This window comes from Rhamphochromis longiceps, linkage group LG19, assembly GCF_057381845.1.
Source record: "Rhamphochromis longiceps isolate RC_006_pf linkage group LG19, R_longiceps_female_GT1.1, whole genome shotgun sequence".
Lineage (NCBI taxonomy): Eukaryota > Metazoa > Chordata > Actinopteri > Cichliformes > Cichlidae > Rhamphochromis > Rhamphochromis longiceps.
Genome location: NC_140575.1, coordinates 31,629,584 through 31,644,564, shown reverse-complemented (window position 1 = coordinate 31,644,564; position 14,981 = coordinate 31,629,584). Strand labels below are relative to the sequence as shown.

Sequence of the window (14,981 nt, the reverse complement as noted above, 5' to 3'; positions counted from 1 at the left end):
AATATAAGCTAAAGCAGACCTCAGGTTGACAGCTTACGAGGAGCACCTAAATGCATCATCGTACCCCTGCTGAGATCATCCGCTAAGTAGGGAGCATGCGCAGGAGAAGAGATTTGGGGAGTGTCTGAGTAGCTCGTTGGATGTGAATAACCGCAGACGCTGAAGCCAAGAAGAGCATCTGTGTGAACAATGAACCGGCGGACTTGGACGGAAATCGTTTGGTGAAACGGACAAAGCGGACGTGTGAGCAGCGCCGGGGAGATGGAAATGCAGGAGAGCGGCGATTTGCTGGATGTCTGTGGCGTGAATGACCTCTAACGAAAGGGGGAATTAGGAATTTATACTTTGCTGTCTGCAAAGTCAATCCTCGCATCGAGAGTGTTAATGTTGGCTGGCCTGTGTTTGGTTGTTGATGAACATTAACAGTAAGGCCAAGCATTTTATACCTTAAGTAGCCTTATTGTCTCGATTTATTTATTTCAATTTCTGGTCATTGAATGCCTTTAGTCTACTATTGTTTATTTCAAAGTGTCTAATACTTATTGCAGTACGATTTTAATACACGTTATTAAACCACTGCCTCATATTTACGTGCTGTGACACAGGCGAATATTAATTATAGCAGATCAGCCTTTCTTTTATGAAATACTGATGCCATAATCCACTCGGTGTCATGAGTTGGCCATCTGTCGTGGACACCTACTTAAACCTGCAAGCAGATTAATCAAGGTGTAAGGATTTAAAGGCATCAGTCAGGACGTTTCTGTGCCAGAACTCTGCTGGGCTTCCTGGTAAAGGAGGGGATGCTCTTGGCCACAGTTGGCTCATTGGAGGAGAGAGACGAGGAGCAGGAGGATGAAGGCGACGAAGAGTTGAGGGATGGAGGGGTGCCTTTCTATGTGAACAGAAGTGGCTTCCCGGTGGATGAGGAGACTTGGGAGAGGATGTGGCGCCATGTGGCTCGAATCCATCCCAGCGGTGAAGCATTGGCGAAGGAGATAAGAGGTGCCACTGACCTGCCCAAGGTAAAGCCCGAAGGAAGGAGGAAGGAAATGCAGCTGCTCGCACAGCACTGAATATATAATGCGTGTTTTGTGCAAACTTCCCTGCACAGGAAATTTCTATTTTGCTACTTTTGCTATTAGTTATACAAAACAGAAGAGCACAGAGGTCAAACAATGCTACATTCACCAGCTGCAATGAATATTGGGATTGTGTTATGGTAATGCAGATGTTCGGATGCTCTGTCCCACAGATTCCAATACCAAGTGTGCCTACATACCAGCCTACCACCACTATCCCACAGCGCCTGGAAGCCATACAGAAGTACATCAGGGAATTGCAGTATCCTTTGAGCAAGCCGGTTAGAACTAAATCAGTGATAACAGGGTGCATTTAAAATGATTTTGAGACTATATAGATTGTTTATAGATTTTACACACCGATCATAGGAAATGTGGATGTTAAAGTGCAGAATCCCACTGACCCACTGTTTTTTTCACAGTTTAAAATATGGGCCAGACAGCTGAAATATAATGTAGGCCACCACAGATGCTATATTAGGTGAAAGCTTGATTTCCAGCCAGAGAAGGATTTCATCCATTATTAACCAACAGCCTATGACTCCCACAGAGCACTTTAAGGAGCTGCCTTTTCCTTTCTCTTAAAACATTTGTCATGTTGCCTTCTCGCAGTATGACCTTAACTGTGCTTTACAGGTACAATCACACAGGAACGCAGTTTTTTGAAATAAAGAAAAGCCGCCCTCTTACTGCGTAAGGAGTTCTTCAGTCACAGATATTTACAGCAGCAATCACAGGATGTCTGGGATGAGGGTCTTTGATTTCTTAATATTTACCCAGTGTTGCTGTGAGTGCATGCATATGGATCTCTCTGGTTTACTTCAGGGCTTTGTGTGTAGGAGTGTGTGTCAATCAGCACAGGGCTGGAAAACACTTTCCCTGACCTCACTTTATTAGATTTAGTAGCGCCAATATTATTTCCCTGGCTCAATGACAATGCTTTTGTTTTCATGAAATCAATAACAATGTGTTCCTGTAACTGGTAGTGCAGTAGGCTGCTGTCCCCTAACTCAGAATGACATTAAATGGTACTCTTGTTTTTCGTTTGTTTTGCGCAGGTTAATGGACATTGCTAAGGAGATGACGCGGGAGGCTCTGCCAATCAAATGTCTGGAGGCAGTGATCTTGGGAATGTATCTTTATGACCACAGAGGACGTGGTGCAGGTCTTAATTTATTGTTTTGTTGGCAGCACTTTACAATACAGCTTGAGACTAAGGGCGTAATTACCCTGTAATTAAATTAAATTTCAATTAATTTTATTTAAAATTACAATGTAATTATATTTCTACACAAATACTTAAGGGTAGGTAAACAAGAAATAATTATACTGTATGTAAATTTAAGTACTGCATAATTTCCTGGTAGTTTAGTGAAAAAACAAACAGTAATTTTAAAACATTAATGGATACATCAATACATATGCATAAAATTCAATGAAATTCCATTTAATTGCTATGGGATTGCACCTTTAGTCACGGCCGTATTATAAAGTGTTACTGTTTTGTTTTCTGCTTCACTCCAGTGGAGCCTGACAGAATGGGTTGACAAATGGATTCATAAATTTGTTTTTTGGCAGATCTACCGTATGTTTTCTCATCAAATTTTGGCTTCAGATATTATCTAGTATAGCGGAACAAAACAGATGGATTTTCTACATAATAAGAAGCAGCAGGCTTCACCATTATATGCCCGGTTTTAGATCAATTTGTACAGACGTTTTTTAGACTTAGGATTTGAAGGTCAGTTGTACGTTTCCTTGACTCAGCTTGATGCAGTTACCTCACCAACAACATGCCTGCCGTGGAGCGCTTCCCCCTCAGCTTTAAATCTCAGTTCTCAGGGAACCACTTCCACCACATTGTGCTGGGAGTCCACAGCGGGGGGCGCTTCGGAGCGCTGGGCATGAGCCGAAGAGAGGAACTCATGTTTAAGCCCCTGGAATTTCGAACACTACTGGACTTGGTCCAGGAGTTTGAAGGAGCATACAGGGGCTACTGGCACACCTTACGAAAAGTCAAGATTGGCCAGTACGTTTCCCACGATCCTCACAGCGTGGAGCAGATAGAGTGGAAACATTCGATACTTGATGTGGACAAGCTCACCAAGGAGGAGCTACGGAAGGAGCTGGAGAGACATACTCGAGACATGAGGCTAAAGGTAGAGTGGCGCAGGTGGACTGCCCTTTCTGCTTATCAAATTCCCTTTGACGTGCTCTCTCTTCATGCGTGGTGACACTGATTTGAACTGCTGTTTGAAGAGCAATCTCTCTCAAATGCTGTTCTCTCATCACCGCTGATGCTCATATAATGAAGGCAGCCTGGATGCTGAGCTCGGTGTATAATAAAACTGACTTGACGCTGCTCTGCAGTGCTTTACTCAAGGGTGGCTCTGTCCATCAGTAGCTGATCTTGTGCACTCAGTGCATTACACAATCACATTAAAGACAGAGACATACTTCAGCCACTGACACTCAGAGTAATGGTGAAAGCACTGGTAGCTCACTCATGATGTTTTCAAGTGAATGAAGCTCTTATGTTCTTTTGTGGTTTTGCAGATAGGAAAGCCTGCACCTCCATCTCCCACCAAAGATAGGAGGAACAGCATGGGTTCACCCCTCAGAGGACCAGGCAGCCCCATACGGAGGATCAGCCGTGTTGAGAGGCGGTATGATTAATCACATGCTCTGCATAGCTCTCAGTATTTGCGCTGGAGATGTCTTATGATCGAAGGCAAAAAGAAGGAGCTTCTAAATTAGTCACAGTTTGCTTCTTATATGAATAAACCTCGTTGTTGTTTCTAACATTTATTTATTTATTTATTTGCAGCCCCTCTGGAGACAAGAAGGTTTTGGAACAAAAATCCTCCACAGATATGAACGGATACCAGATTCGAGTCTGAGGAAGATTTTATTTTATTTTTTTAGATAATTAGCAGATTTCAAAGCGCCACACAGGGTGTTAGATTTTGCCATAGAATACGAGCGTAACAGAACACGTTCATTAGAAAATTTGATTATTTCCACACGTGCACATATTAACTGCCACCCACTCACAAGTCCTCATGCACAAATTCAATGACCGGGAAGCAGCTGCAAGCTGGAAACAAAAAACACAGGGAGAGGCAAAGAATGGGACATGTGTCTGAGAGCGTTTCTGCTTGGTGCTGGAGGACACACGTGCTCATACAGGTTAATGCTATGGCACAGCTAAAGCTGTGAAGTGACATCATCTTTCAAATGTGTTTTGGTTAAAAGAAAAAGCGCTAAAATGCAGCATAAAAACAGTCAGTATGCTGCATAATGGTACAACAACATAAAAAATGCAATATCAATTTTTAAAAATCTGATTACAGCAGTGAAATATGGATGCTCTATAGGTGCAACCACAGCTCAGTGTAAAAAGAAAAACGCCTGCTCTGATGTTTTCACTTCTATTAAATTTCAATTTAATGATCCAATCAGGAACAAAGGGCAGAGCGTGTGAGTTGAGTGTTTTGCTGCAAAACAGTTATACCCACTGTGTAGCCTTACCTATTCAGGCTTAAAAACAGTTAAGGAATGCTATTCATTTGGATAGGCTAAAGAAAATCTTACAATGCACTTTTTCCCTGCCAGTTTTACAATGTTTATATGTTACTTGACAAAAATGTTTTTACTTGAATTTGTTATGTGGACCCTTAATTTGGAGTCTCCATTAACTCCGCCGCCTCTGGACTTCCTGTAATATTAGCTGTCAGTGACAGTACAAGAATCTCCATGTGGGTATGACTGTGTTTACGGTGACCAATCACAGTAGGGCCGAGAGATTTCTAATCCTCGAATCAGGTCGTGAGAGAAGCAGAAGCAGAATTTATTTTTTTTAAGCAGAGTTGACTTGTGTATAAATTTCCCTCATGCTTGGGGCTGATCTGAGCTTTGTACACACAGGTACCCCTCTATGCCTTCCTACCCTTTTGTTTTGTTTCTTGCTCACAGATTCCAATGCTGCTCATTGAATTTGTGCCCACAGATTTAGATTTAGATCATGGAAGTGGTGGTTAATGTGTTACATGTCATATGACGTGAATCTGATATTTTCCAGGGGCCAGTGATTTAACCTAAGGTTTATTTTTTTGTACACACTGGCCCGTTCACAGGATTCAGTGTTGAATAGATTACCAGCAACTCCTCGCAAACAAACGCCTCATTCAGCTTCCCTGTGTTGTTACAGTATTTTTCTGTAGCAGTTACTGTGCATAGAAATTGGTGCTGGCAGTGCTCCCAACATAAAACAGAGCTGGGGCACAAGTGCAGTAATATGTAAACATTATAAATGACTGAAAAAGTTTTGGTAAAACAAAGCGAAGAAGCTAAAGCTGGACAAAAAGTACCGGCTCAGCTGCTGGACATATCACAGGTCCCTGTGCTGTCTACAGAAGCTCTCGAGGCTCGTCTGCAATCTGTCTAGTTGTACTGTAAGTGTGCAAATAAATGTCATGTAGTATATATCCACTTAGACTCTGCTGGGCAACCATTACTTGTGTAGTGACTAGTTTGCAAACCACTTCCCTCGTGCCTTGTGTGATAATTCAAAGAGGAGGATAAACACTTTTTTAAAAACATCTAACCCATTATTCTTATTGCCCGACTAAACACAAAGCAGCTCTGCCCGTCTGAATCACTATAACATAAACACACGTGTCATCAGTTATTCTAACTGATAAATATAACATCTTTCACATGAGTTAAAGCCGATGAGTAATGCAGCTGCATTTATTGTAAAGTAACAACGAGGCGAGTTTGTGTGAACTGTACTTTTATTTGTAGCAACTTTATCAAATGCTTCACTTGCCTTAAGTGGTAACCTAAGTAACTGACTTCCATTTAAACAAAAGTGTATAGCAGTTTGTTTACAGCACTTTTACCTGCATTTTGTATTTTTTTATTGGAAATGCCGTCATTTTATACCCTCGTTGTTGACGATCACCCGTAAATACTTAATTGTTTATCACCCTGTTTCAAATGTTGCTGCAGCCAACGTTTTTATCTCTACGGTAGGTGTTGTCCATTCTCATGTCTTATAACACGGTTGTTTTGTATCAAAAACTGTTGATTTGCAGAATCACAATAAAGAGTCACGTTGATTATGGCAACACATCTTTATGGGTTTTTTTATTACCTCCAACAAGAAAGTTAAGGCAGTGGTTTAGTGTGTTTGTATATCTATTTTTTAGTGATAACTGCAAGTTGTGGACAGTTTTATGACACTAGATGGGTCTCTTGGACCCTGGTTAAGTCTTTGTTGAATTTGTCCAATTTTTTAAAGGAATTTCCGATGGTGCTTATCTGCTGTAGATACAGTTTTAGGCCTGACACGTCTTTGGTCTTCTACTTGTCCAAGTTCCTCAGACTGTTTAAGAACACACTGTATGCTATACTGAGATATCCCAAGTTTTTGTTGTTTTCCTTGATTTAACCGAAGAACTGGAAACAAATTTGCTTTTGTGACAGGCTTCTAGTAACAAAGTTTCTGAATATAGAATTTAAAATTGGTTCTTTGCTCAGCTTTCTATAATGTGTAAACACAAGACAGGTTCGTTGCTTGAATTACGTGCCTTTTTTATGCTTTGAATAAGTCATAGGTCAGTTTTATGTGGTTTAGGAAACGGGTCAGGTACAAGGACTGGACTGAAAATTTGTGAAAAGCAGCAAATGACCAAAGAAAAAACTTTGAATGCCTGGAGATTACGCAACACCTTGCTTAAAAAAAGGTTAAAATGTCTGCTAATCCTTAACAAGATCATAAACTCTATACTTAACAAGGAGACACACTGTAATTTGGTGTCTTTGTGCCAGGAAGGGAATTTTTTGGTTTTCTATCTATCAGCAGTTCATAATGAGCACTGCAGATCCTTCCAGAACAGAGGCACATAACAAGAGCGCACTGAGCTCTCTAAACACCATCTCTGTCAGGACTACTATACAAAGCAAACACTTCTATAACAGGGGAAACACAAGCCTCAGCAAACTAAAGCACTGTCATACTGCGATGGCAGAGTTCAACATACTGGACTTTTAGATTTCAGAATACCTTCAAATTGGAAAAAAATGCTGAAAAAGTAAGACCATGCCCAAACTGAATAATCTATTTATAGTTTTACTCCTAGTAGAAATAATAATCATGGTGTGCTCACACAGGACAAGCAGCTAGCAGGGCAAGGGAATGTCCTAACTTAGGGAGAAATAAAGTATGTTATCTTAAAATGACTCGTCTCAAACAGTGGGTTAATCGAGGGGCTGCACTAGTATATGATGAACTGAACTTTAACTGCAATTCACACAAAGTAAACAAAATCATACCAGCAGAGGTAAGGGGTTCATGGTTTTCCTTCATCATAACCCTATATATCTAAACAGCATACTGACAGGGGTGATGACACACTCTACAGCCTACATTTTACCCTTTCACACTAAGATTCATCATGCATTAACAAATCAACACCACACAAATATTAATTCATGTCATCCAGACATCACCAGACAGTAAACACAGGGAGATGCACACATTTAGGGAATATATTTATTCAGCATTATTAACAATCTAAAAAATATTCATAGTTTCAAGACTAAATTTAAAAGAAGAAAAAAATCCCACCCCAAACAAAACAACATTCACCAACAGCAACATGAACAGGTCCATGTAGTTTCCACACCGGCAACAAAGCAATCAATGGCTGCATTTTTAAAAGAAACTGTTAAAGCATCATTAAAGAATTGTGACATTTCAGTATTTATCTAATGAAAAGCACAAAAAAAGTAGACTGAAAAATGGTGGCCATTATTTACATTGCTATTTGGGAAAAGAAATTAAGGTCTATTCAGTTGCAAAACTATGATTTTGTTGCCAGTAGTGAAGCAGAAAAAATGTATTTATAACAAAAACCTGTATAAATGAACAGTTGGAAAGAAAATATGTTCCAACATTCAATCACAGTTCTTCCCGTCAAGCATTACTGAGGTCCAGCTGAAATTTAGCGAGAAGACTGAGATGGTCTGAGGGGAATATGTGATTGGGAAGGCCATTCATTGACCACAAGACATCCTCAGACAGAAGAGAAAGAGACCCGATGAGTTTCAGGCCATCGTTCAGAAAGCTAGCACAAGCTAAGGAAAAGAAACAATAAACAACACAATATATTTAATGTCACAAATAATTAATTTAGAGCTTGAACATCTTAAATATTCTTCGTGTCAGACATCCTCATACCTTGTCGACCAGTAAGAACATGTTTTGGAGAATAGAAGATGTAGTCGACTGTGTGTCCGACCTCCGAATGCAGGGTTGTCACTTCTGGATTTCCAGAACCTGGGAGAATGTGCTTATAAACCGACTCTAGGTTTAACCGATGGTGGACTGTGTGTCTGAACCTGCAAAACCATAGAATTAATGATTAATAGATCTTATTTATACTTCCAGTGGACATATTTTGCTGTTACTTATCATCTTTCATCTGTCTATCCTGTTACAGTGGTGGATGCTCATTAGTTTTGGCCAAAGATGCAATTAGGTCAACATATGTACTGTTCTGTGCAAAAGTCTTGAGCCACCCCCTCCTTTCTGGATATCTTGCTTCAAATGACACTTTCGTGTTTTTAAAGTGTTCTTGAGCAGTAGTTCTCCAAGCTTTCTGAAGGTCTTTCAAAGTTATACTTGCACTCCCAACATGAAACCATCTGGTTAGATACCAAACAAGTACTTGGTAAAGATATACATTTGTCAGACCTACCGCTTATCACCCAGCCTCTTAAAAAACATAAATGCTTCCAAAGTATAACAATAGCGTCAACTCTGGTGGGATGCATATCAGATCACACACTCTGTAGTTAGACCATCCACTAATCTAAGTCACTAATCTTCAATAACCCAGACTTTGTATTCAATTATAGCTTGTTCAATTCAACTATTTGGAAAGAAAAAAAAAGAATTACTCATCTCACTCTTGGCATCACCTTTGCAAAATTGGATTTAGCGACACCGATACTTGCATACAGTGCTCTCAGAACACCCCGAGATGCAATCAGGCTCTGCACCTACATGAAGCCCTTTTGGACCCAGATTACTGCACAGCTGTCTTACTTGCTGGGCTGCCACATCCCACCATCTTTCACCTGATCACTGACAGATTCTGGTTAAAGACACTTCTCACATTGAGGTTCCTTGCACATTATAAATTCTACACTCGCTCCTATATCCCCCGTGTTTCAATTATTGTATCGTCCGTGTTTTTAAGTCATCTATGTCCTTGTCCTGGATCTGTCTCTTCTAAGTTGCTGTCTCGTTTTGTTCAGAATAAAGTAATAACAAAAAAAAAAAAAAAAAAAAAAAGTTCTTACTTGGATATTGGCTGCTTTTTACTCATTTTAGTCCAGTCCTTGAAACAGACCATTTTCAGATAAATATCTTTTGGTCTTTATTAAGCCACTTCACACTGACCCATGGATCCCTGAAGCATAAAAACTCAAGGGATGTTTCTTTAGGCACCTTGTTGCTAGCAGTCTGTCACATAAAACATAATTAGGTGTACTTTCTTTAGCTGAATCTACAAAAAGTGCCAGTGATAACAAGTCTGACAGGCATAGTACTGTATTTTTGCAAAATTTCAAAAAGCTATTAGCCTAAAACTTGGCAGAGTGTGCAGTGTGTCGTTAAAAAGAAAATAGGATAACGGCACAAGTGCAGAAAAAAAGATGCAATAAGTCAAAAAGAAACTATCAACAGAAAATGGACAGTATTTGAAAATTATTTTGGTAAGAAATAGGAAAAAAAATTCTAGATGGCCCTTCAGCCGATCCTTATTGCTAAAGCCTCATCAGAAACAATTACTGGAAGGGTAGCTACCATACCAAAAGGATGAAGAATGACAAATTACACAAGAACTGGACTGAAAGTCAGTGGTAGCAGGTCTTGTGGGATGAGAATCCATCCATCCATTCTCTTCCACTTATCTTTGTCTATCCCAGCTGTCGTAGGGTATACCCAGTCTGTCACAGGGATAACAGATAGAGACAGACAACCATTCGCACTCACTATGGGCAATTAACTATAGAGTTACCAATTAACCTAACTTAGCTAACTACATGTCTTTGAACTGTGGGAGGAAGCTGGAGTACACACAGAAAGACCCCGGCCTGATGGTGAAATTGAACTCAGGACCTTCTTGCTGTGAGGCAACAGTCCTAACCACCATGACGCTGTGGGATGAGAATCCAAATTTGAAATTTCTCACCCCAACCATTATTAATATGCACAGAGGAGGGAGAAGAGAGGTACAAACGGCCTCTAAAGCAGTCTGTAAAATACAGGAAGGCTCTGTCGTGGGATTTCAGCCAGTGGTGTTGGGGGATCTTGTCAAAACAATGGAATTATGCATGTATAAAAATACTGTGAAGTTTTCACCCACTGTGCCTCACTTATCTGAAGGCAACTGATTGACAAAAGCTAGAATTTTCCGCAAGACAGCCCCAAACATAGTACCAATGCAGTATAAGCATACCTGGATATGAAGAAAAACACTGAAGCACTGTGGGATCATCTTGACAGAGAATGAGATAAAAGGCAACATCCAAAGAAGAGCTTTGAATGTCCTTCAAAACACCTGAAGATCCATTTATAAAGACCACTTAAATAAATTACAATAAAGTTGCCTAATAGAGTGCTGAAGAATACCAACTATTGACTTTAAAAGCTCATTAGAATTGAACAAACTTTGTATCTTTGTATGCATTTCAATAAATCTCTGCATTTCCCAAGTTCCTGGTGAAATATAAAGAAATGTAAAGAGGCTTACACAGTACTGAAATGTGATCCGTGTGACCCAAAAGCTTAGGCTCAGTGTGGGCATCCTTAATATTGTCATCCCAGGTAAACGACTAGATACCAGGTAAACAGCAGCACCATACATCTGCTACGTAATGTTTTGTTTACAAAGGGCAGCAAACAGAACAAAGGGCTTAAAGGTAAGGTGGCCTCAAAGTGACAGGAGCTAAAACTACTTTTTTCAGACAGCGGATGATGCAGAGCTCTCCACCGAGGTTCACTTCAACATAAATAAGGGCTTTTTAAACCATGTAAAGCTACCATAGGAGAGTCTAAAACTAAAAACATGGAGCTAAAAATCAGCGTAAGCTTGATAATATTGTACATCATACATTAGCTCCATGTGTGATATGTAACTTTCTAAATGGTAGAAAGAATTCAGTTACAGTAACTTTAATACTATGTTGTTTATTGTCTGTTGCTTCTGTGGTAAACTGACCTTTTATCATCAAGATGATTTGCCCTTGAAGCATCTGTGCACAATAAGAAAAAAATGAACAGAGAATCAACATATCATGGTAAGGAAATCAGGAGCTTTAAATGAAAATGCGAGTGCAGTTTCTGTATTGTATTTTTGTACTACCTGGTGTGATGTCAGTCACCCCTGGAATCTCTTCCAGGCCCTGAGGACGGACACAAGCAGCTGGACAGTAGCGCAGCTGCAGCATGAAGTCGTGGCTGTACTGACATTTCCCTACGCAAGAAGAAGAAATCATCAAGCATCAATAGAAATTATGGAGAAAAGATACCACTGAAGAATGAGACATGCGCTATGGATCAATATTACTATAGTAACAGTGCACTTGACTTAACCTTACCTGATTTCTGTCTCTCAAATATCTCATTGGCAGTAGTGTACTGGCAGCTGCCAGTGATTCCCAGAGAGCTGGGCCAAAGTGGCGCCAACAGTCTGTGGCAATTGGCCTTATATGACAGATCTTCTTGACCTGATACCTGTCAGTGAATACAGAAACTCTTACTGAGGCATGAATAAATAAAAATTGAGACAAGGTGTTACTTAATTAGTTTATATTTTCTTACCATCCATGCTGGCAGGTTTTGGTAGTGGAGTTGGCTGGTAGTGATCAGCTGGTACAGAGGCATGTGTGGGACAGAGTTAAAGTCTCCACACATTATTACGTTACAGTGTTCACCTTTAGCCTTACAGGACTTGATCACGCTGTCAATTTCAGCCAGCAATATTGCTAACTGAGCCAACTTCACGTCCCCCCTCCTGGGGTTGAAAAGCAGGTGGGTGTTGGCTACACAGAGTGGCGAGCCCACCTCCTTCACTTGTGAACCCCGGTTGACCAGTGGCCGAAGAAGCAAAACAATGCCCACATTGTGCCGGTCTAACAGCTCCGTCTCAGGCTTGAAGAACTCTAGGTGAGTGGCAGCCACTTGAGAGAAGCTGCTACGAAAGCAAGTAGCACATCCATCTGTCTTGGTTCCCGTACGCCTCTTGTACACACAAGTGTAGCCTGGATCAACAACATGAACAGAATATGTGTAACATCTTTGTCAAAACATCCCCCAACATGACTCTTCCACTGTTTTGTCTCAGCTGACCTACCCATCTGAGACAGGGCAGGATGCAGCTGTTCATGGTAGTGGTTCTCCTGAACCTCTTGAAGACACAAAATCTACACAGAGTATTAGCGGACACCTAACATTAGATATAAAATTTTGCAGGTTAAATTTCAGAAACATGAATTTGACATGACTCACGTCTGGTAGCCATTGTTCTATTTCCTTTAAAAGCAGGTTACATCGGTAATGCCAATCCAGCACCTCCAGGGGGCAGTGTGTGTACAGTTGCTGGTTGGCTTCTAGTAAGTCCTGAGCAAGGATGTTGTAGGACATTACAGTGAAGTCCATAGTGGCATTTGTGAAGGGTATGAGGGCAGGCTCTGCTGAAGCAGCACTCTCATCCATCTCTACCCAGACTCTCCACATCACTGGAAGAAGGACAGATATACATGGAGCGGGTTACTGAACTGTAAATTAGTTTTTAAAAAAAGTAAAAATATTAAATTAAAAACAAAATATAGCCTTCATCCTCACCTTCCAAGGGAAGTGCTGGCTCTACAGGAGGGTAATAGCTCATAGAAGGAAAAGTTATAAGTGGGCACTGCACCTCTTCTGTGAGACCAGGTCCTGCAGGGAAGTGCCAGCTGGTTTGTGCATGGTGCTGCTCACTGAGCTTAAAGTGGGCCTGAGGATGAGAGAGAAGGGAGGGAAACACCGTCTCGGAAATGCTGACTCCATCATGTGGCTCATCTGCAGCTGGGACTATGTATTCATCCCAGCACTCTTCAAAAGTAGTCTCTAACTTTTCCATGTATGGTATTTGAATTTGGTCTTCTGCTGAGCTGGTCATTTCCGGTGTGCTCTTCTTAGCTGGAGATCCAGACTCTCCCATGGCTTGTTTCTGTACTTGAGATGCAGTATCTTTTATGCTGTCCTCTGTCTGCAGACACTTTAACTGTTCCTCGAGTGCTTGCTCTGGCATCGTCTCCTTTGCTGGTGAGATTCCCCCATTCTCTGCATCCATATGCAGCACCTTAAGGTGGGTAATTATTTCTCTATCCTCCTGTTTTGAATCTTGAAGGTTCTCCTGATTTGCTCCATGTCTCTTCCCCGCTTCTTCCTCTTTTACTTCAGATGGTACTTCTGAAGTAATGTTTGAGTTTCCGTCACTCATTGTATCTTTATCCGGGACAGCCGTTGGAGGTTCTTTGTCCATGTTGCTCCTTGTAGTTTTTTCCACTTCCGGGCTTGGATCTTTTACCCTTTCTTTCGTTTCTCCCTTCGAACCACCGGTTGGGCGGAGCCGCTGCTCCAGCTGCTCTGTCTGCAAATCGGTGAACCTCCGGGTTTTGGCATCCCACGCAGCTTTGTCATTAACCACGGCAGGAGGGAGGCCCTTTTTTGAGGCCCCTGTAAGCCAAGAATACAGTCAGAAAGCAGGTATGCTAAAAGTTACTAAACCTTATACTTTAAGAGGTCAACGACAACCCATGAAAACACAGACGTGCTTACGGAACATAAACAACACCATAAAAGTCATGTGATAGCGTCTTTGCGTCACAAGGGGGCGTCAAGACCTCAAGAACAGGTGCAAGTTAACTCATGTAGCACTTCATAAAGTTAGCTACACTGCAACAGCTAAATATGTTCTTCGTTACCGTTTTCACAAAGAGGAAACTTTTGGCAAATTGGGGACACCACAACGTGTGTCACACTGAGCTTATAACGGGAAACATTACCAAAAACCTCATGCCGGTGAAGCAGACAGCAAAAAAAGTGCTAACTAAACTTTAGCACTATTAGCTCCAGGCAGCGTGTCTGGGGAAATACATACGTAGTTTTTTTTTTCAGTCCGTATTTGCTCAGCCGACAATCACAAGTTCAGACACGTTTGCAAATCCACTGTTAGATTTACCTGAGGGTCGAACGGTCAGGTACCGTGATAAATAGTAGAGCACATAAAACATCAGACTGCAAATCATGTTGCGGTACAAAAATCAACGCATGCGCACTCCGAATTTGGTGATAGCTGTGGGAGGGTAGGGGCCTGAAGGCAAAAGTCACGTTTTTTGTTTTGTTTTTCCAGTGTGTTACTTTCAGTTGTTACTTTGCTTTGATTTGATAATCTGGTCCGGACAAAAACGGGAAAATATTTATATATTTTTAAAATGCTTTACAAACATTTCATTGCAATGAGTGGAGCAAACAGACATTTTCTAAAGGCATTGATTCAAACACACACCTGACATGTCTACTTGATCTGAAACCTGCCTTTATCTCATTAAGTCTCGATATAAAGTCAAACTTGACTAATAAATGTAAACACTATTTTAATTTTAAAAGTATTTTTGCCTTCTCGGCCTGATTTCCAGTTGGCCAAGTCCTGTGTTGAAGCCCCTAAATCTGGGACATAGTAAATGAATTAATTCATTTTCTCTTTCTCTGGTGAATACTTGAGCGGGCATATTGTGAATTTTATCTTTTAATTACATTAAATTCAGAAGCTGTACATA

At 40.9% G+C, this 14,981-nt stretch overlaps 2 protein-coding genes across 3 annotated transcripts; one reads left to right on the top strand and one right to left on the bottom strand.

Annotated features, from left to right (window-relative positions):
* Nucleotides 1–105: 105 nt before the first annotated feature.
* On the top strand, nucleotides 106–5,312 carry vash1 (vasohibin 1). 2 transcript variants are annotated; one of them, XM_085390699.1, is made up of 8 exons: nucleotides 106–425; nucleotides 820–1,025; nucleotides 1,256–1,344; nucleotides 1,719–1,775; nucleotides 2,141–2,215; nucleotides 2,860–3,241; nucleotides 3,639–3,748; nucleotides 3,910–5,312. In XM_085390699.1, the coding sequence occupies exons 1-8, from the start codon at nucleotides 413–415 to the stop codon at nucleotides 3,980–3,982; spliced, it is 1,005 nt and encodes a 334-aa protein (XP_085246825.1). In that variant the 5' UTR covers nucleotides 106–412; the 3' UTR covers nucleotides 3,983–5,312. The 2 variants fall into 2 exon arrangements, with proteins under 2 accessions (XP_085246825.1, XP_085246823.1); XM_085390697.1 differs by having other exon boundaries at nucleotides 107–425; nucleotides 773–1,025.
* A 2,490-nt stretch (nucleotides 5,313–7,802) lies between these two features.
* Nucleotides 7,803–14,510, bottom strand: angel1 (angel homolog 1 (Drosophila)). The gene is made up of 10 exons (XM_085390786.1): nucleotides 14,384–14,510; nucleotides 13,003–13,878; nucleotides 12,667–12,896; nucleotides 12,512–12,581; nucleotides 11,980–12,419; nucleotides 11,757–11,892; nucleotides 11,522–11,632; nucleotides 11,378–11,411; nucleotides 8,329–8,489; nucleotides 7,803–8,225 (listed from the first exon to the last, which is right to left on the bottom strand). Exons 1-10 carry the CDS (start codon nucleotides 14,448–14,450, stop codon nucleotides 8,065–8,067), a joined length of 2,286 nt encoding a protein of 761 aa, XP_085246912.1. The 5' UTR covers nucleotides 14,451–14,510; the 3' UTR covers nucleotides 7,803–8,064.
* Nucleotides 14,511–14,981: the final 471 nt, after the last annotated feature.